At 36.8% G+C, this 23,092-nt stretch overlaps 1 protein-coding gene across 1 annotated transcript in view; it reads left to right on the top strand.

Moving 5' to 3' along the window:
- The window catches only part of SLCO1A2 (solute carrier organic anion transporter family member 1A2), a 61,600-nt gene extending 52,855 nt beyond the window's left edge, over positions 1 to 8,745 (top strand). The window contains 3 exon segments of the mRNA XM_032645575.1: positions 957 to 1,021; positions 1,572 to 1,689; positions 7,671 to 8,745. Coding sequence (XP_032501466.1) covers positions 957 to 1,021; positions 1,572 to 1,689; positions 7,671 to 7,887 — 400 coding nt within the window. The 3' untranslated portion in view covers positions 7,888 to 8,745.
- Positions 8,746 to 23,092: the final 14,347 nt, after the last annotated feature.

A 23,092-nucleotide genomic window follows, 5' to 3' on the forward strand; every position in this document is an offset into this window, starting at 1 on the left:
TGGGAGCAAGAGGGTCATGCTAGGTCTCCTGGCCTTTCTTACTTCCTTCTCAGTAAAATCCTTGATGCTGTCTAAATAACCTACATGTTAGATAGATAATGACCAGATCAACTGTATCTCAGCTGAAGAGTTATTTGAATTGGTAAAATACTTATGCCAAGAAAATGCCAATAATATGATGTTTTTGCTAAAAATGTACTACGTCCTTTTGTAAAGAAAGCTGCTTTCATTTTCTCAGCTTTGAGTTAATCAAAGAAGGGAAGGGAATACAGAGGAACTCTCCAAGTGAATTCTTGGATCAGGTAGCCGTGCTGCTGATGAAGTGAGTGGAGCACAAAAAGTGCCATTGGGGAATTACAGTCTTCATTTCTACTCATAGGAATTTCAGGCAACAGTGAAAACATCAGGGAATTTCTGGAGAGAATGGAGGAATCTGTGCCACTCTTGAAAAGATACCAAGTCACTTAAAATATGTTTGCTTTGGATTGTTTTCATCACTTTCCTTTGAAAATTTTTATTCTGGCTTTCTTTTCTCCTTACATTTATGTTTTTAAATTCTTGGCTTTTCTGTATTTTGTTAATAGAAATAATTTAAATACACCTAGGGTTGTACTGTTCTTGTTTTAGGCTAAAGTTTTAACCATCAGAATCAGGAAATACTATTCAAGAAGAGGATACTGGGGTAGAAATCAACTGATATGAAACATTTTCTTCCTTGATAACTTTATGATAGAAATGAATGAGCAAAAAGTGATGGATAAAATGCCAAGGACCAGAGGTGGGGCTCCTGTGAAGGTTATGAACTGGATAATCAGGCCTTGAATAACCAAGACCTGAGCAGGCAGGAAAATTTTCTAAGGCTCAGTGTGTTACTAGCACACAAAGAGTTCTTTTAAGAAACTGTGGTAGATTTTAAATGTCTACTTTTTAAATTTATGAATTCATTTATTTTTTAGGTGTATCAAGCCTGAAGAGAAGTCTCTTGGTGTGGGATTACATGCATTTTGCACAAGGGTATTAGGTAAAAATAGTTATTTTTCCCAACATCACATCAGATCACTATTAAATACTAAGTAGATGAAATCACTCCCTCGGAGTAGCAGTCTAGCAAATATCCCTTCTGCTTGTAAACAGCACTTTGTAATTAGTGTGAGAATGAAGAACAAAAAGAAATAGAGAACTTCTCTTTTTTATTTGAAAAAGACCTATCTGACCTTAATTCTACTTTTCATCAATGCAATTTGAAAAGCAAAGGAACAGGAAATGCTTTGTTAAAGTATAATGTGCATGTGATTGGCCCAAAACATTGCAGAAAAAAATGTAAAGAATCATTAATTCTGTGTTTTTCTCTACTGATGATTTTTATTTTGCATTTATCCTTCAGATTACTTATTTTTTATAATCTAAAAACTTTACAGTAAAAGTAACTTCCAGTTTCTAAAAGTAAAATTTAAAGCAATAGATGTATATTTTGTTAAACTTTATTTGTTCTACGAATAAAGTTAAAATGTTTCCAAACAAAATATATCTTCTTACCTTGCTAATGGATTCTTTCTCCCTTTTAATTGTAGCTGGAATTCCCGCACCTATATATTTTGGAGCTTTAGTGGACTCCACATGTTTGCATTGGGGTACTTTGAAATGTGGTGAGTCAGGGGCATGTAGGATATATGATTCCACCAACTTCAGGTAAAGATAATTTTTTAAATTGCTTTCTAAGCATAGGCAGTGTGTAAAACGGTACCATTCATATCTAACATTTTCTTTGTCAAGGGACTAGATTACTTTTGCCTTTGTTTCCAGAATAGATAGTGGTACTGTATCTCCAATTCTCATTTATATACTAGAATTTTATTTCCTCAATATTTTCAAAGTACTTGATAAATATAAGCATGGGTGGCTTTCAAAAGCTTGTTCCTTAAATTGGTTGCAATCAATATATTGTTGAAGGTCATGGCTGTACAAAAGCTACCTATCTAAATTATATTACTCGCAAGTATCCCCATTTAATCCTACATTATTTCAACATCTTACTAGGTTAAATCCTTACTTCCTTTCACTATCCATTTCTGATCTCTAAAATGGTATTTTTTCTCCCTTATTAAATTTCACTGACACAATATTCTTCATGTCTCTTAAAGCTTTATTATTTTTTTAATAACAGACCTGATTTTGAACAAACCTCATATGATAATATTAACCTGTTTTTTAACAAAACTCTTCCAATTTTCTCTTTTTATTTTCACATTCTTTTCCATTTGGAGACCTGGATTTTGTTTAAATTTATATTAATTTCTCCTTATGGGGCAGTAAGAAAACTCATTTTCTAAAAATGATTTAGCATTATTTAAAATAGTCTAAGGTCTTCTCTTGATCAGTAAAAGGATATATGTCAAGAATTGTGAAGAGAGCAGACAGAATGTGATTCATGTTTTCATCAGCTCCCCTTTCCCCTAAAGTTCCACAGGGGTAATATGGAGGTGGGCACAGATACATACTGTGCATGCAATGGGTTTGCATCACAATTGAGGAAAGCCAAGGATCCCTAGTGTAGGTTGGCCTCATCCTGCTGCTTTGATTCCTGTTTATAGTAGCTTTGGTTAAATGATATTTCAGACAAAATTATTATATTTGGTACCATCCTCTGTCAGTCAGGTGAATTAGAGTGACCAATGAAGTGTACTCATGAGAAAATTCATCAGAAACTAATACAATGTAGAAACAAGAGTTACATGTTGATGGACAATTCTTCATGGGTTCCTTGAATTTTGGCATATCTTGTCAGCAGAAGCTTTTGTTCTGAACTATCTTTTCAAAGATGTTTGAACAGTAAGTGACCTTGGAAGATAAAAATGGTCTTTTCCTCTGGAGCAGAGTTTTCTGTCCAGGATGATAAAGGTAACATCCCCCTCTGGGGCAAATGTTGGCAGATTTGCTTGCAACCCATTTAAATGATAGGGATTTCCTAAACTCAGGATTGCTTAGCTGTGACCCGAACGCAGTGTGTGCACAACATCCACCACTTCGCGACTTGGGGAATGAAAACTAACCTGAACATGAAGCTTGTGCTGATTACTGTAAAAAAGTCCTTTGTCTCTGACCAAGGAGACTTGTATCTTCTGCCAGTTTCCATGCAGCTATGGCAGGCTAACTTGTTAGCTTAAAATCCAGGTAAGATCTAGGACTCTTTTACAATTCTTGAGAACAAAATACTGATTAACTTAAAAATTGGCCAAAAATGTAAGGATGATCACTTACATTTATTACTATCTAATGAAAAGTGGGGAAAGGATTAAGGAAAATTTGATGGAAGTAAGGCATAGGAAAATAAAAACACACAAAATAATTGAAAATAAAGCCTAAATATACCAGGTTTCACAATAAGTGTAAACCAATTGAACTCGCTTCTTAAAAGATAATGCCTTTCATATTGAAGTTTTCCAAATTCCAGCTACATGTTGTTTACAAGAGAGAGCCTAAAAATATAATGCAAAGAAAGGTTGAAGATAAAGGTCAGAAAATGTATACCAGACAAATATTAAATCAAGCTTCTGTGGTTATATTAATGACTGTAAGACAAAGTAGAATTTAAAGTGAAAAGAATTAATAGAATTAAAGAAGGGTATTACTTAATAATAAAAAAAGCACTTCACCAAAAATATATAGCAATCATGAATCCATATAAATCTGTCAACATAAACTCAAATATATAAAACAAAAATTCACAAAATTACAAGAAGAAATCTACAATTAGGAAAATTTCAACACACTTCTACAACAAGTGAATATAAAATACAGATGAAAAATTAGTGAGAATATAGAAGATTGAACCATCCAATCGCGCAAAAATTATCTATTGGTAGATATATCGTGATTTTTTTTTTTTTTTTTTTTTTTTTTTTTGCGGTACGTGGGCCTCTCACTGTTGTGGCCTCTCCCGCTGCGGAGCACAGGCTCCGGACGCGCAGGCTCAGCGGCCATGGCTCACGGGCCCAGCCGCTCCACGGCATGTGGGATCTTCCCGGATCGGGGCACGAACCCGTGTCTCCTGCATCAGCAGGTGGACTCTCAACCACTGCGCCACCAGGGAAGCCCTATCGTGATTTTTTTTAACCCAACTAACAGCAATCATGGGAAAACAATGCAAACCTCATTGTAAAAGAGATTTAAAAAGAAACCCTTTTGCACGTTATTGCTGTGATTCTAAGGAGGGAATAAGATACAGATACACCCAAGAACTAGACCGAGTGATCTACTCCCTCTGTGATTATTCCCAGTATCACTATGAAAAGAACTAGGAAAGGCCTAAGAACCTGGGGGACAGGGAAAAGCAAAGAGAGAATGATCAAATTTGGAGGAGTAAATACAGAGAAATAGAACAGCAAAGAAAACCAAAATAAACAAAGAACAACAACAAAATACTCAAGAAGAGCTTGTAAACTGAAATGTTAAAATACATGAATAAATCCAACAGTAAGAAAGACAAGCACATAAACTACCAATTGAAACATGACTTGATTCCAGATTAAATTTAATCTAAGATAAGAATCTGACAAAGACTTTAAAATAAGTATGTTTAACCAGCTCGATAGGTTTAAAAATAATAAATTGATGGCATAATACCCATTAAAAAATTAATAAGAAATTATGAAAAAATTCTAGCAGAAATAAGAATATCAAAAAGAACTCTTGGAAATATTAGAGATTAAATGGATAGCAGTGAAATAAAAAGAATCCTAAATACATAATAAATTTCGAGTCAACATAAGAATTGGTGAAATGGAAGAGAGTACAAAAGAATTTATCTAGAATGTAAATCAATGATTTGAACTGATTCAACAAAAATGAACTACATAAGTAATGTTAAAGACCAATTAGCAATTAAAGGATATATCTCAGAAATTTTCTAGAACAGAGAATAGAGGAAATGGCAGAGATAAAGAACTAATGGCTTAGAATTCGTTAGAATTTAATAGAGTCATACATTTTCAGATCAAAAGTGCACTTCAAATGCCTAATGGAATAAATTAAATAGACATATCAGAGTGAAATTACAAATGCTCAAGATAAAGAAAAAACATAAACACTACCCAGAGAAATAAACATGTGGCTTATAAAGAAATAACAATTAGACCAATAGCAGATAGGTCGTCAACAACCATAGATCCTAATATCTTTATGATCCTTATTGCTTTGGGTTTGGGTTGAAACAAAAACACAAACCAGAGAGCAAGAAATTATCAAATGTGACTACATATAAAATTTTTTTAAATGTTTGCAACAGAAAACACCATAGACAGTGAAGAATGTTAGAACACAAACTGGAAGCATCTGGAACTCTCATACACTGCTGGCGGTGAATAAAAACTATTGAAAAGAACCTTTGGGCAATATTTACTAAGCCGCATCCTCTAAGATGCTTACACATATTTTCGAGAAACTCTTCCTCACATGCACAAGGAGACATGGCAACAAAGGTTTGTTGCAGTTTTGTTGATATTTAAAAACATTTGAACAAAAGCGTCCCACAGGAAAATGGATAATAAGCTGTGGTGTGTTTGCTACCGAACTCAGGTTCAGCTGCTAGCCACTCAAAAGCCAATACACTGAGAGGCAGTGTCAGTAGAAAGGAAAGGTGCTTTAGTCAGAAAAGCTGCCAATCTGGGGAGAAGGTGGACTCGTGTCCAGAGACCAACTCCGAAGATTCTGCTTAGCCATGACAGTTTTTAAAGGAAAAAGTGTTGGTGGGGGTGGGGTGGGAGGGTGGGAAGAATCTCAGTGAATCATGGAGGCAGGAGATTGTTCTGCATCATTCCCACCGAGTGCAGACTGGCTGACTCTGTGTTCGGATGTTATCTTGCCTGAATGATCTGCCTGCAGGATTGCTAAGCGAGCTGTTGGGAGCAGAGAGCTAACCATTCTTTATCTATTTAATTCTTCACTCTTACTTCTTTTTAACTAGGAAAAGAATCAACAGGCTAGGCACAGCATGGTGTGCGTTAAAGAAAGCCTTAAGTCAGGAGTTAGTTTCAATTGTTTAGTGATTTCATTCCTATAATTAGGGTTTTAAAGTTAGGGGCGACAGAAATGGGTAAACAGGAAAAGGGCAGAAGAGTTGCTTTCATGTTCATACATCACAATGTTGTTCAACAGTTAAAAATAAATGATGTAGAACTACATGTATGGGCCTAGTTTTAAAATGGTGGGCCGATAGAAGAACTTTCAAAATAAAAATGTAGGATTATGCCAATTATTTAAAATGTAAAAATATATACAGTAATTGTATAAATTACGAATGGATAGATGCATACTTTGTAAAGCTATAAAAATAAACTAGGAACAAAATCCATAAAATTCAACATAGTGTTACACCTGGGATGGGTTAGAATGTAGTAGGATCACAGGAATTAAATATTTTCTTTTAACCTGGTCTGAAACCAAAATGGCAAAATGTAATCATTTAAAAAACCTGGAAGGTGAGTACAAGTATGCTTAACTCTTTTTTTCCTGCATTCTTGAAATGTTTCCTAATAAAAGAAAATTTTAGAAGTAGAACATGAATATAAGAAGCAGAAATTAATAAATAGACTACACACCAGAGAGGTAACCCCAAAAAACCTGTGTTTTCTAAAAGATTGAAATATAATAATAACAATAATCTGGAAAGGCAAATAAAGAAAGAGAAGAGGCATAAATAAACACTATTAGGAACTAAAAAGGAAATGTAAGTACAGATACTTAGGAATTTTATACATAATAATTTGGAAACATGTTAAATAGTTTTCTAGATTAATATGTATTATCAAATTTTACTATAAATATATAGAAAACATGAATATTTTCATAGCCATTTAAAAATTTTGAATTAGTCAAAAATTCTCATCTTCCAAAGACATCAAGTCCAGAAGCTTTTAAGGCAAGTATTACAAACCTTCAATGAACTGATGATTCCTGCATTATACAAGTTATTCCTAGAAACGGAAAAAGAGGGAAAATTTCCCAATTCATTTTACAAAGCTAGTGCAACCTTGATATTGACATTAGACAAGTTCAGTATAAGGAAAAAAGCATAAGCTGATTTTACTTGTAAATATACATGCAAAAAATTATCAAATTGAATCCAATAAGATATAAAAACTAACAAATAGAGTTTGTTATAGAATTATAATAATAATCTTGGATATTCTGCTAATTACGTACAGAAAAATGATTTAGTGATATTTTACAAATTCACAGCTAAAACTCTGAGCAAACTCAAAAGAGGAGAAAGAAACTTCCTTAACCTGATTAAGATCATCTAAGAAAACACAGGAGTAAATATTATAATTAGTGGTGATTTTTGGAAGCATTCTTATTAAATATTGAATAAAACTGCTATCCCTGTCAGTATTAAATTTAAGTTGAGGAGTCTATTCAATGTAAAAAGATAAAATAAAAACAGTAACAAAAGATTAGCAAAGAGAGAAATAAATTTCGATCGTCTGGATAAAAAATCCCAAAACTCATTTTAACAAACATTAGAATTCATAAGTGAGTTCATGAGGTTAATTCATAAGGTTGACGTGCAAAACAATTAGCTGCCGCTCTCCTTATGAGAGTAAAATATTAATAATTAACAATATGCAAAACTATCTTTATAAGTGTTAATATGTTTTAACTTTTTTTGATAGATACATCTACCTTGGATTGCCAGCAGCGCTAAGAGGATCAAGCTATATTCCAGCCTTTTTAATCCTCATTATTTTGAGGAAGCATCGTCTACCAGAGGAAAATGCCTCTTCAGAAACTATGCTTGAGGCCAAGTTTACGGGGAAGGAAAATGAGGGCAAAGAGACGGACCAAAATTCCAAAGTTTTGAATGATGATGAATTGAAAACTAAACTATAATGCTCTTTTATATCATGCTTCGCAGAATTGGAGAACACACTACAACTTAATTGTTTTTAAAATCAATAGAGGTACTTACTGCAGGTAATATTTCCTTGTCTTTAAGAACCTCAACATTTTTCTTTACTCAAGGTAAAAAAATGTTCACTGATGGTATTTCTGAAGGAACAATGGCATTTGAGATTTTCCTCAGAGGGACATTTATAAACAACCTTCAAAGTAGGATATTAGAACCAGCTTTATTTTTATGTTAAATTGTTAAAACAGCAATTTCTCTTTTCACTCATGCAAAATAAGGGCATATTTCCCACATCTTTTCCAAGTGATTCTAAAAATTTCCCATTATGAAAATCTATTTAATTCCATTGAATTTCTGCTTTGATATCAGGATTATTTCGAGACTGAAATTCTTATCTTCTTATGTGAATATTTAAGTATTTTATTCAAATTTATCACTTCATGTGAAAGAGGAGTAAATCTTTTAAATCTATTTTGGAATTGTTCTTTACCTCTTCCTATTCATTCCAGACATGATTCTTTTAAAATAGATTACTCACTAATATGCCATCACTTGATTTCAATTCATTCCCTGCTTTTTGACTCATGTCATATATTTGCTCATTTTGTTCAGACAAACTTAATCAGGTAATTAAAAATCATGTAGCAAAGATTGTTGGATTTTTTTTTTTCAGCAATTCAAACCTGGCAACTGAACTCTCTCTTAAAAACAAATGTCTAAGTCAAAGTGTGAAAGGTCAATATTAGAAAAACACTAGTCCTTTTTTTTTTCAGTATTTTTAAATTAATTAATTTATTTATTTTTGGTTGTGTTGGGCCTTCGTTGCCGCGCATGGGATTTGTCTAGTTGTGTGGAGCAGGGGCTACTCTTGGTTGCGGTGCGCCGGCTTCTCATTGCGGTGGCTTCTCTTGCTGCAGAGCATGGGCTCTAGGTGCGTGGGCTTCAGTAATAGTGGCACGTGGGCTCAGTAGCTATGGCTGATGGGCTCTAAAGTGCAGGCTCAGTAATTGTGGTGCATGGGCTTAGTTGCTCCGTGGCATGTGAGATCTTCCCAGATCAGGGCTCGAACCCGTATCCCTTGCATTGGCAGGCGGATTCTTAACCACTGTGCCACCAGGGAAGTCCCGAAAGACACTAGTCCTTAAAGGCTGTTTGTATTGCCAGATGTTATCCAAAAAATCAGTTTCCCAGATTCAGGAGGCCTCCTTAGTCTAATGTTTATGTCACCCAAGGTGTCCTAAGTTAGAACACAAACACGAGTTTTCTTTACGTCCTCTTAGAGAATGAAGTGTTTAAAAAGTAGCTTCTGTTATGGAACTGAGGTTAATAAAATTCAAGATGTACATTTAAAACTAAATCTAGCCTTATTATTATTTTGTGGCTTAGGGATACAATAAAAGTATGAAAGGATTTTAGAGACACAGGAGGACTTATGGATGATATGGAGTTTCTGGTTCAAGAGAGTAGAATGAACAGCCATGTTTATCTACTTCTTATTCTCCCTCCCACTGAAAGGACAGTCAATATAGATGCAATGATACAACTCCCTTAAGGGTGAGGAAGATGTGGAGAGGGAGGATTGGAGAAGTGGGTGATCAATATACTCTGATTATTTATGTGTCATATAAAGGGAATGGGAGTGTCTCCAGGGATAGAACAGGGTGGCAGGAGCTGTCATTCAGGATGCACTTAGAAGGAGCCTGGAATGTAGGTAGGAACCTCTGAATTGAAAGTTCAAAGAATACAAGTTAGACAGAAAATAGACCACAAGCTAGACAGGAAATAGGCCAGTTAACTGAAGGACTGTCTACGTATACTTTGCAGACCATTATGATTTCTTGAGAATTGGATGCATCATTTAAGGAGAAAGCAACAGAGAGGACTGGGTAGAACAGGTTTGAGGGGAAGATTTAAGAGTTCAGTTCTCTGCTCACGAAGTCTGAGACTTCATCAAGACTGTGATTCAAGACAGGAACAGTGTTGACACTGGAGAGAGGAGCTAAAACCATTGGAAGTGAGGAGTTCCAACTCAGGGGACGTGTGGCAGATGAGGGACAGTTGTGTGTTAGGGTCAGATGACATGAAACTTGGAGCTGCTTTATTTGGGAAGGGAGGAAATGGGGAGAATGCTCTGGAAGCTAAAAGAGGAGCAAGGACTCACCCTATATCCAGAGAGTTGTGAGAAAAAGTCAACAGTTACCACATGAGTTGCTTTTGGGGGAAGCATTGTCCTCAGGACAAACCCAGATTTTGGTGAGGCTGCAGCCATGAAGAGAATGCTGGTTTATGAGTTTGAGAATATGGACAGTTTTGGAGATGAGGGACTCTGAGTTCCAGGGGACAAACTGAAAGGGGGCAGATTTCAAAATTGGAGTCTGAGAGAAAAAGTTGATAATTAGAGGTATATGGAAATTAGAGAATGAAAATTAGAAGAAGGGGAATGAGAGCCATCTGGAATTCTGGGACTTTTTAGGTAACTGACATAATGAGGTTAGTCCTGATAGATTTCAAGGCAGATAGTGTTGGCGACACTGTGAGTGTCAAAATTAGGAGGGGTCATGACTGGGCTTCCTCATGACCCCTTGTCATGGAGGCAAACTGGAGAATCAAAATCTTACTTGAGTACCTGTGGCTCTTTCTTGACTTCTATTGATGGGTTTAAGTTGATCAGAGAAAGCTGAGTCTTAACTCTGTGCACAGTTCACCCACTTGAATACCCTCAATGGAGCAGGGTAGGCCCAGAGAGACATGATTTTGGACCCAGTGTCTTGGGCTCACTTTTATCCCCTGCTGGGAATGATGGCATTTTACTCTAGGGTTCTCTTTTGACACTTCTTGGTGGAGGAAAGAAAATCAGAGGAAAGTGAGTATTGGAGTGCTCTCTGACCTCTCCTGACCGCTGTTGTTCAAGTCCATGAGGCCTGGGGAAGTCAGTTATTATTCTGAGCATTTGTCCTCCCTCAGGATAGGGTAGAAGTAAAGGCACAGCAGACGGAAGTAGAGGAGAGAAACAGCAGGAAAACTGGTAGTGGGAAGTCTAGGATCGTTCATTGTCTTATTTAATACTGTGAGGAGTCTAAGTTTATGGAATTAGAAACGGTTTAATATATTATTTATAATTCTCAATATAACTGATATTTATGGGAACTTTAAAAATAAGTACATAGAAAAACCACAAAAATTGGGAAAAAACATAAAGGGAAGGAGAGGAATGCTTCATATTTTATAGCATGGAGTTAAAATATATTTTAAGCTTAATAAATTCAGATAAAATTAGCAAACACATCTTATCAGAATTGCTGAGAAGTGATTGTCTCTGTAGCACTGGAAGCAGGAAGAAAAGCAAAGAACAATGCATTTGCCTTTCATTTTTGTCCCTTTTGTACTCTGATTTCTTTTCTCTTGTGCATGTAAAATAAAATGAAAAAAAATTTCATAAAGAATACACATCAGCAAAAACAATAATAATAAAAGAAATAAAATAGGGCATTTTACAGAAAGGGAAGAACTGAGTCCTCCAGTTGTGAGATTTTCAAAGGTTCTCCAATGGGTACGTATTTATTTACTTATATTTTTAGTTTATTATTTTTTAACATCTTTATTGGAGTATAATTGCTTTACAATATTGTGTCAGTTGCTGCTGTATCACAAAGTGAATCAGCTATACATATACATATATCCCCATATCTCCTCCCTCTTGAGTCTCCCTCCCGCCCTCCCTATCCCACCCCTCTATATGGTCACAAAGCACAGAGCTGATCTCCCTGTGCTATGCGGCTGCTTCCCACTAGCTATCTATTTTACATTTGGTAGTGTATATATGTCCATGTCACTCTCTCACTTCGTCCAATGGATGTTTATTGAGCAATTTTTTTCTCGTTTCTGTCCTTGGTTCTAGAGGATATGTGTTTTGGTGTGTGTATGTAAGGAAAGTGGTGATGAACTAAGTTGTAGGCTGTAAAATTCAAGCGGGTGTCATTTTATTAGGATGAATAAACATACACAGAAGACAATGACAGAACGACAAATAACAGCACACGGTAACTTCAAACCCTGCGGACATATGGTGAGTCACTAAGTAATCAGAGTTTTTTGCAAAAACTTCCCATTCTGTTTTTGGAAAACATTGCGGAAGCATGCTAATTGGTAAGGGATTTCTTTCCAAAAGAAGAAGACAAAGCTTTCTAGGAAGACACCTTGCCCTTTTTCCTTCTTCCTTCTGGAAGTGAAGATATTAGGCCTCAAGGAGGAGCAAGAAGCCATCTTGCCACCAAGAGGCAAAAGCATAGGGATGAAAGATGATGAAACACGGTGTAGCAGGAAGACAGGGAGAGCCCGGCCACCAGCAGTGGCAGGGCTGAGTTTTGTGGGCTTTTAAGTTTACCAAATGTGAGAGGAAGGCCTATAAAAAATTTCAAAATGATGAATACAAAATAAAATTAAAAGTGGTAATTTACTTAGAATGAGAAAAAAAATTCACAAGTTCCATGTGATATGCTTTCAGACATGATCATGATTTCTTTTTTTAAAAAAGCACTACTGCAAACATTAGAGTTAAATGGGATATTTAATTTTAATAAAGCTTTCCTGCTACTATTGCCATTTCTATTCAACATTATGTCCTAGCCACAGAAATGGGAAGAAAAAGAATTAAAATTTGTAAGGATAAGAAAAGAAACAAAAAATAAAACTATCAGTGACATGTTTGTATTGCAGAAAATCCACAAGTTACTATAGATGAGCTATCAACATGATTAAGTGAATTTTAACAAAGTTCACTGGTTACGAGGGCAATCCACAAAATCAAATGCAGCTGTTCATATATCAATAGCAATTAGGAAATGATATTAGTAAAGCATATTATTTAGTGTAGCATCAAAAAAACACAAAAAACAAAAAATAAAACTACATTGAAATCCTAGCAATAAATCTTATAACAGGTGTCTAAGACCTCTATCCCCCAATACTGCAAAGCAGTATTCAGAGAAATTAAGACCTACATCATGTTCATTTCTTGAAAGATTTAATATTTTAAGGATGTCGGTTCTCCCAAATTTTATCTATAAGTTCAGTGAAATCTCAAACAAAATCCCAGTAGTTTTTGAAATGTGGATATTGAGAAGATTAATTTGGCCTTTACATGGAAATGTAAAGGGCCAAGAAGAAATCAAAGCAATCTTGAAGGGTAAAGTTGGAGAAGCCCACCACCAGATATTAAGACCTATAAAGCTAAAGGAATTAAGCCAGTGTGATATTGACAATAGTCTCCCATCCCTGGTGCCACTCTCTTCCTTGCAGAGACCTTCTTCACCCCATGCAGAGTCCAACACCATGTGGTGCTGGGCTGCTCTTTTCCTACCCGGAAACCCTTCTTACCCTTTTCAGGTTCCAACACCTCACATCCGGTCTTCACTCCGCTCTCCCCAACAGTGATGTCTTCTTCACCGTATTCAGGTCTGACACCCATGGCAGGGTGCCCCATGTGTGATGTCCCCCTTATACTCCTGTGATGGTTGGTGCTATGTGTCAACTTGGCTGGGACATAATATCCAGATATTTGGTCAAACATTATTCTAGATATTTCTGTGAAGGACTTTTTTAGATGAAATTAACATTTAACTCAGTAGACTTTGAGTAAAGCAGATTACCTTCCGTAGTGTGGGTGGGCCTCACCCAATCAGTCAAAAGCCTTAATAAAAAAAGATGGGCTTCCCCTAAGGAAGAAGAAATTCTCCCAGCAGACTGCCTCTGGACTAAAACTGCAACACCAACCCTTCCCTGGGTCTCTAGGCTACCCCCCTACTACCTATCTATCTATCTATCTATCTATCTATCTATCTATATCTATCTATCTATCTATATCTATCTATCTATCTATCTATATCTATCTATCTATCTATCTATCTATCTATCTATCTATCTATCTATCATCTGTCTCCTCTTGGTTTTGTTTCTCTGGAAAACCCGACTAATAGACCCTTCCTTGGATTCTGACACCTATGCAAGACTATCCCTCTTATGGACACTCTCCTAACACTGCTTGGACTCCTGGGCTTTTACACCCACTCAGGTTCCTGTAGTTCCCCTTAAACAGCTTTCCTCCACCTGCACCTACCTACATACCTACTTTCTTGGCCCCATCTAATGGCTCAGGATTGAATTATTCTGGAAGGAAAAGGACAAGACAAAGAAAGGGAAAGAAAAGAGAAGACCAGGAAAGGAAGGAGGGGAAGAAAACAATTGAATATTTGATAAATTTTAGAAAGTGAATATTATGTTGGATGTTATGTATCCAGAGAGTAGATGCATATTGCTAAGTGTATTTTACACTAAGTTCACTTATGTCTAGGTCGAGATTAATAAGTGCTATTACACAACATTGTAGCCTTGAAATTTATGTTGATTTCCTATTGCCTCCTGCTCTAGGATGAATAGAAACAAAGAGCTTCTTTTATTGATTGTATATTTAAAATGCTTTAACATTTATTCAACCACATAGTAGGCATAAGAAATCTTGGAAGTGATTTTTTAAAATTTATGAACCATGTATCTAATTTTTAAATTTATTACTCGAGAGATTTGTGGATCCAACAAACAACTGCCTGAGATTATTTTCATGTTTTTAAACAAGGCACTTACTTTCCTTTTAACTGTTCTCAAATTTATAGCCTGTTATATATGTATATGACTTATATATGTGACTCATACAGGGCACAAATTATAGAAATGGCCCAAGTAGTACTCAGAGCTTTATTATAAACAAAGCTACTGAAGTAAAGCCTGGTGTGTGATAAAAACAAAATATGAAACTTTTCTTGCAATCAGCCCTAAGAAAAATTCAAGCAAATGTTACTTTAAAATGAAATGGAATGAAATAAAAAGGAAATCACAAGACTCTTCAAGCCCTCAGATGTCTGTAATTCCTATGTGTATGGCTATTAGCATAACTGATACCATCTTGGGCACTAACAGTTTCTCCTGTCCTTCTGCTGACTCTACACAGGACTGTACTGTACAGTAAATCACTTCTCTGTCATGAGGGGATTCATGGTTAATAGATACTGTTTACTAACCACTAGGAACAGGTAGCCTTTAGTCCCCAGTGATGAAAACCTTCCCTGACGTATTCTCAGCATCCACAAGACTAGTTACCCATAAATCTTGAGTTAGGAATGCCCGTCCTCTTTCCAAGCAACTACCCCTTTCCCTAGGTCAACTAAAATCGTCCCAGTGGCCCCTTGGCAGTGTGAGTGCAGCTGTGAACCCTTCTGGATCGTTGTCTGCCCAGTCCTATCGTGTGAATGTTACCCTATAATAAACTGATCCATTAATTATATCGAGCTGCCTGCCTTGTTTCTCGGTTTCAAGATGGCTTCTCAGTTCAGTGGGCATTTTTCATTCCTTCCATCCTCCAACACTGTTGAAGTCAACTTCTAAATAAAATAATGACATATCCTAATGAAATATCAAGCTCGATAGATTCAAAAGACATCCTTCACGAATTCAGAAAGATACATGCACCCCAACATCCAGAGCAGCATTATTCACAATAGCCAGAATATGGAAACAACCTAAGTGTTTATGAATGAATGAATAAAGAAGAGGTGGTATATATAGATACACACACACACACACACATACACAAGGGAATATTTTTCGACCATAAAAAGAGAATGAAATCTTGCCATTTGTGACAACATGGATGGGCCTGGAAGGTATATTATGCTTAGTGAAGTAAACCAGTTAGAGAGAGATAAATATTGTATGTTTTTCCTTATGTGAGGAAGCTAAGAATAAAACAAGTGAATGAATATAACAAAACAGAAACAGCCTCACAGATACAGAGAACAAACTGGTGGTTACCACAGGAGAGAGAGGCGGGGGGAGGAGGAAAATAGAGGAAGGGGATTAAGAGATACAAACTGTCAGTTATAAAATAAATAGGTCACGGGGATGTAGAGCACAGGGAATATAATAACTATTTTATAATAACTTTGTATGGTATGTAATCTATAAAAATATCAAATCACTATGTTGTTCACGTGAAAGTAATATAATATTGTAAGTCAACTATACTTCAACAAAAATATACATCCTTCACCAGTATCATTTTTGATAACTAAATGAAATGACGGCAATAGAAATTATGAAGGGAGGGGAAGAGAGAGAGAGATTCTTCCCAAAGTAAAGATATACTATGCTGAGTTTCTTAGAATGGTTAGTATGGGGGAAGACATATTTAAGTGGCTTTAATATGTGTGGAAAACCTCATTCTTTTCATAGCTCTGCATGTTTCCTTAAGACCTGGGAGAAAAATCCCTTGCAGACCCAGCATAGTACACACCTAATAACGTCTAGCAACTTCGCCACATCGGAAATATTCTTGTAGTCATCCCAAACATCAGATGTATTTGCAAGATTACACCTTTTCTTCCACCTTTATTCTTAATGGCATTATTTTTTATTTTCTTATCAGTTGTCTAGAGACTTTATATTAATGAACAGATCATAAGAATATGGGAGATATTGCTGGGTGAACATCACTAGAACTCTTTATGCACAGGTGCTAGGGATAAATCTTTGGGTTAAAAAATCCAGCATAACAAAACCAGACTCACTGTTTTAAAAAAATTTCCAGTCAGTCTTAAAAAAATTCAACTGAGAAGATAGAAGGAACTCAATAGAAACAAAATAAAAGCCTTCTTGCCTGATGACTTGGCCCTGTGGAATGAGTGAGTTTAGGAAAGGTCTATTTCAGAATGATAGCTGTACTTAGAATTGTTTACCAAATAGATAATTTCCTAGTTATTGGAGAATATATTGACTAGCATCAGGTGAGGGAGAGGAAGAGAGGTACTCTCATATAATTCAAATAGGTCTTGAAAATTCCTAAAGTTAACTGAAACACACTTTCCTTTACATCAAGGGAATAAAAGTGAGACTTCTGGTTTCAGCTCAGACATTCAGAGAGCAGGAAACAGTATTGCATCCATACTCTTATAAAAAGAAAAAGCTGGAAAAAATGTAAATTACAACTTTTCTTGAACCCATCAGTGAGCTGAGGTTAGTGGATAAACAGCTAACTGGATAGCTAGAGTCAGGATCCCACAGGGAGAAGCAGGATTTGAACATTTACTGACTTGGGGCAGAAACCACTTAATACCAAGTAAGTCAGTACAAGATTCAGATGGAAAATTTTAATGAGTTGCTAAAGACCAAGTGTGGGTTGGCATGAGAAAGTGAAGCCCCTGAAGGTGGCCAACAGAAGGGGGTTCACACCTCTTGCAGCTGATTCCTCAGAACCTCCACCAGCCATTCGGGGGAGGTTAGAGAGGACACCAGGGGTGCCAGCTGGGGCAGAACAGCAGCTCCTTTTCCCATTCTGCTCAGACCAGTCTCCCTTTTCTCCTCTAAGGAATGGAAGCTTTTCTCTTCAGTGGGGATGGTCAACAAAAACTGTAGCTTGAGGGTGCTGGTGAAAACTCCTGCGGCTGGGAAGGAAAGCAGGAAGAAAAGCTCCACTCCTGGGAGAGGGGCACGTCACCCGCAAACGCTGGTTTACCCAGTCTGCCTGTCTCCCTCCTCCATATCCACGTCCACCCATGGTAACAAGCATACAGAGACTTCCCTGGTGGCACAGTGGTTAAGAATCCGCCTGCCAATGCAGGGGACACGGGTTTGAGCCCTGGTCCGGGAAGGTCCCACATGCCGCGGAGCAACTAAGCCTGTGCGCCACAACTACTGAGCCCACGCACAGCAACTACTGAAGCCCACGCGCCTGGAACCCTGCTCTGCAACGAGAAGCACCGCAGTGAGAAGCCGGCGCACCACAATGAAGAGTAGCACACGACTAGAGAAAGCCCGCGAGCAGCAACGAAGACCCAACACAGCCAAAACTAAATAAATAAATTATATATATATATATATATATATATATAAACCCCAAGCATACAGTAAAGATAAAAGTGGGATATATTGGGGACAGCAGCAAGAGACAGATTGTTTGTGGGTAACAGGGCAAAGGGAGACCAAATCCACATGGGGAGTAGACCCTAAATACAAGGTTTCCCTAGAGGAATTTGAAGCCCTTGATGCACTGAGGGTAACCATAGCAACAACAGACTTCAAACCCAGCCCCACTCCTGATAGAAACCCCATGCTACAGGCCTAGTAGAAGGAAAGATGTGCTCATCTCCAAGTAGGAAAAATATTTACCTCTGTATCAACTGTCCTATACTACATTTATGACCTTCAACAAAAAATTATGACATAAAAAGGTAATAAAAAACACAGTCTGAATAGGCAAAGCAATCATCCAAACCAAACTCAGATATAAAACAGAGTACAGACATATTATTAGAATCATTAAACAAATGAAGGGTTTTTAAAGATGAATGTGACTCAAAGGAACATTTTTACAGAGGGTTTAAATGTACAGAATCATTATTGGTAAGATCAGTCTTAAACAAAATGGGGAATAGACAAAAGATTTTTGGTGCTAATCATCTCACTTTTCTGTTACCTTTGCTCTTGCTTTCTGAATATCTTCATTGTTTTCCATTTCCACTCCTTTTAAAAACCTATTGCTTTAAAATGATTAGAATCTCACTTCTACTGTGAAGTACCTGATAAATATATGATCTCTTCCAATCTAAACAAAGTCTCAATTCAAAGGTATAAGCTTCTAAGGATAGAACTTGAAACAGCCTCGAGTTTAACAATGGAGACTGGTTGGGAGTCAGAGGTGTGTCTGTGGGTTTTTGTTGTTGTTGTTTTTTAGTGATAATTTTTAAATTTCTACCTTTCAACTACTTCTACCAACACTCCCTTTACAAAACGTTTTAGTCTTATAAACTATGACAGTCAGGTTTAGAGTTGGTGTTGGGGAAATCACACTGCTTGTCTAATCATCTTCTTGGTTTCCAGGTGGTGAGCAAGTCTACTTAGGAAGGGTAGAAGGCATGCAAGAGGAGAGTGACAATGGCCACTGCCAAATTTGTTGTGATAAACTCTCAATACTTTTTTTGGAGGGGGTAAAATCTCCAGAAATATATATGTTGAAATTGCAACAGAGAGACTAGCATGGTCCCTATGAATGAGACACATGAACACTTTTTTATTCTATTATAGTATTGATTACAGTGTATATTATCCTACATTTATATGCCTATTCTCCACCTCATTTGTGGGCTCCCAAAGGGCCAAGATTCTATTTCATAAATGTTTTTATCTCATGCTTAGCATGTAGATGGCAGTCAAAAACCACTTTTTTGACATGAAAAAAATTTTTTTTTGTTGAAAGATATTAAAGAAAATCTTCAAAACATCAGAAATCATCACTCCCTATCCAATGACTTAATACAGCTATTTTTATTTTTGCACATTTTTAGTTCTTATTTATAACATTCATGTGACTGGCATTTTTGGAGTTCATTTACTCATTCATTCTTTCAAAAATAATTGATAAAGCACCTATTTGTCTGGCACCAAGCTAGATCTTGGGAATAAAATAAGTAGGTAAAATGAGTTCACTTCCTAATTTCCTAGAGCTGATGACTAGTGGGGGAGACAGACAGGTATTAAATAATCATAATAAATGTAAAATTACCATTTTGATAAGTGCTGCATTACTACAAATATACTGGAAAATTTCTCACCAATTAAGAATTCTGAGACATTGAAGGAATGGTGATTAAGCTTAGATCTGAATTCTGAGAAGCAGTTACATGGTAAAAAAGAGTATTTCAGGAGAGAGAAATATCATGATCAAAGATCCCATTGCATGAAAATGGAAGGGAGTGTGAAGACATGGTGTAAATAAGGAGACCTCAGTCTGGATACTTAAGTCTTTCTTCAGAGAAGGAAGGCATTCTTCCACTACACCTCTGATTAATGCTTCTTTTCCAACTCTGATTTCTTCCTCAAAAATAGATTTCTTAGGTTGGTGCTTTAGTTTGTCCTCTAAGTCACCTACCTTTCTTTTACAAATTGTTTCTTTACCTTTTTCTTCCATATTTTCACAGATTTTTCAAATGTATCTTCTTTATCATGGATTTGGGGTTTTGGCCATTGTCTTCTTTCAATTTTATCCAATGCATATTTTAACTACATCTTGCATTATTTTGCTTCCTTGAAAATTTTACTTATCATATTCTTACCTCTGTTGAATTTTTTCCCCTAGGATCTGTATTCATGTTTAATAAATGCCATTGAATTAAATATTAATATTTATTTTGGATTCCTGGGTTCTGAAGTAGATCAAATAATCTACTGTATATGTGTTAATGTTCCTTTCCTTCACTGCACATATCACATATAAATATAAATTTATTCTTTTAATTTATAGAACTTTATAACATTTTATTCTTTAATCTTCTTAATGTTCTTCTTCCCCTTTAAAGTGTAAGCTCATCAAGAAAAAAAAAGGGAGAAGACTCAAATCAATAGAATTAGAAACGAAAAAGGAGAAATAACAACTGACACTGCAGATACAAAGGATCATGAGAGATTACTACAAGCAACTCTATGCCAATAAAATAGACAACCTGGAAGAAATGGACAAATTCTTAGAAATGCACAACCTTCCGAGACTGAACCACGAAGAACTGGAAATATGAACAGACCAATCACAAGCACTGAAATTGAAACTGTGATTAAAATTCTTCCAACAAACAAAAGCCCAGGACCAGATGGCTTCACAGGCAAATTCTATCAAACATTTAGAGAAGAGTTAACACCTATCCTTCTCAAACTCTTCCAAAACATAGCAGAGGGAGGAACACTCCCAAACTCATTCTACGAGGCCACCATCACCCTGATACCAAAACCAGACAAAGATGTCACAAAGAAAGAAAACTACAGGCCAATATCACTGATGAACATAGATGCAAAAATCCTCAACAAAATACTAGCAAACAGAATCCAACAGCACATTAAAAGGATCACATACCATGACCAAGTGGGGTTTATCCCAGGAATGCAAGGATTCTTCAATATATGCAAATCAATCAATGTGATACACCATATTAACAAACTGAAGGAGAAAAACCATATGATCATCTCAATCGATACAGAGAAAGCTTTCAACAAAAGTCAACACCCATTTATGATAAAAACCCTCCAGAAAGTAGGCATAGAGGGAACTTTCCTCAACATAATAAAGGCCATATATGACAAACCCACAGCCAACATCGTCCTCAATTGTGAAAAACTGAAACCATTTCCACTAAGATCAAGAACAAGACAAGGTTGCCACTCTCACCACTGTTATTCAACATAGCTTTGGAAGTTTTAGCCACAGCAACCAGAGAAGAAAAAGAAATAAAAGGAATCCAAACCAGAAAAGGAGAAGTAAAGCTGTCACTGTTTGCAGATGACATGATACTATATGTAGAGAATCTTAAACATGCTACCAGAAAACTACTAGAGCTAATCAATGAATTTGGTACAGTAGCAGGATACAAAATTAATGCACAGAAATCTCTTGCATTCCTATACACTAATGATGAAAAATCTGAAAGTGAAATTAAGAAAACACTCCCATTTACCATTGCAATGAAAAGAAAAAGTATCTAGGAATAAACCTACCTAAGGAGACAAGAGACCTGTATGCAGAGAATTATAAGACACTGGGGAAAGAAATTAAAGATGATACAAATAGATGGAGAGATATACCATGTTCTTGGATTGGAAGAATCAACATTGTGAAAATGACTATACTACCCAAAGCAATCTCCAGATTCAATGCAATCCCTATCAAACTACCACTGGCATTTTTCACAGAACTAGAACAAAAAATTTCACAATTTGTATGGAAACACAAAAGGCCCCGAATAGCCAAAGCAATTGTGAGAAAGAAAAAGGGAGCTGGAGGAATCAGGCTCCCTCACTTCAGACTATACTACAAAGAGACAGTAATCAAGACACTATGGTATTGGCACAAAAACAGAAATATAGATCAATGGAACAGGATAGAAAGCCCAGAGATGATAAACCCACACACATATGGTCACCTTATCTTTGATAAAGGAGGCAAGAATATACAGTGGAGAAAAGCCTCTTCAGTAAGTGGTGCTGGGATAACTGGACAGGTACATGTAAAAGAATGAAATTAGAACACTCCCTAACACCATACACAAGAATAAACTCAAAATGGATTAAAGACCTAAATATAAGGCCAGACACTATCAAATTCTTAGAGGAAAACATAGGCAGAACACTCTATGACATAAATCACAGCAAGATCCTTTTTGACCCACCTCCTAGAGGAATGGAAATAAAACCAAAAATAAACAAATGGGACATAATGAAACTTACAAGCTTTAGCACAGCAAAGGAAACCATACACAAGAAAAAAGACAACCCTCAGAATGGGAGAAAATATTTGCAAATGAAGCAACTGACAAAGGATTAATCTCCAAAATTTACTAGCAGCTTATGCAGCTCAATACCAAAGAAACAACCCAAATCAAAAATCGGCATAAGACCTAAATAGACATTTCTCCAAAGAACACATACAGATTGCCAACAAACACATGAAAGAATGCTGAACATCATTAATCATTAGAGAAATGCAAATCAAAACTACAATGAAATATCATCTCACACCGGTCAGAACGGCCATCATCAAAAAATCTACAAACGGGGAGGAGCTTCAAGATGGCGGAAAAGTAAGACGCTGAGCTCACCTTCCTCTCCACAAATACATCAGAAATACATCTACATGTGGAACAACTCCTACAGAACACCTACTGAACGCTGGCAGATGACCTCAGACCTCCCATAAGGTAAGAAACCCCCCCACGTACCTGGGTAGGGCAAAAGAAAAAAGAATAAACAGAGACAAAAGGATAGGGACGGTACCTGCACCAGTGGGAGGGAGCTGTGAAGGAGGAACGGTTTCTACACACTAGGAAGCCCCTTCGCGGGCGGAGACTGTGGGTAGTGGAGGGGGAAGCTTCGGAGCCGCGGAGGAGAGCACAGCAACAGGGGTGCGGAGGGCAAAGCGGAGAGATTCCCGCACAGAGGATCGGTGCCGACCAGCACTCACCAGCCCGAGAGGCTTGTCTGCTCACCCACCGGGGCGGGCGGGGCTGGGAGCTGAGACTCGGGCTTTGGTCGGAGCGCCGGGAGAGGACTGCGGTTGGCGGCGTGAACACAGCCTGCAGGGCGTTAGTGCGTCACAGC

The sequence above is a fragment of the Phocoena sinus genome, chromosome 10 (genome assembly GCF_008692025.1).
Source record: "Phocoena sinus isolate mPhoSin1 chromosome 10, mPhoSin1.pri, whole genome shotgun sequence".
In the NCBI taxonomy this organism is placed as follows: domain Eukaryota; kingdom Metazoa; phylum Chordata; class Mammalia; order Artiodactyla; family Phocoenidae; genus Phocoena; species Phocoena sinus.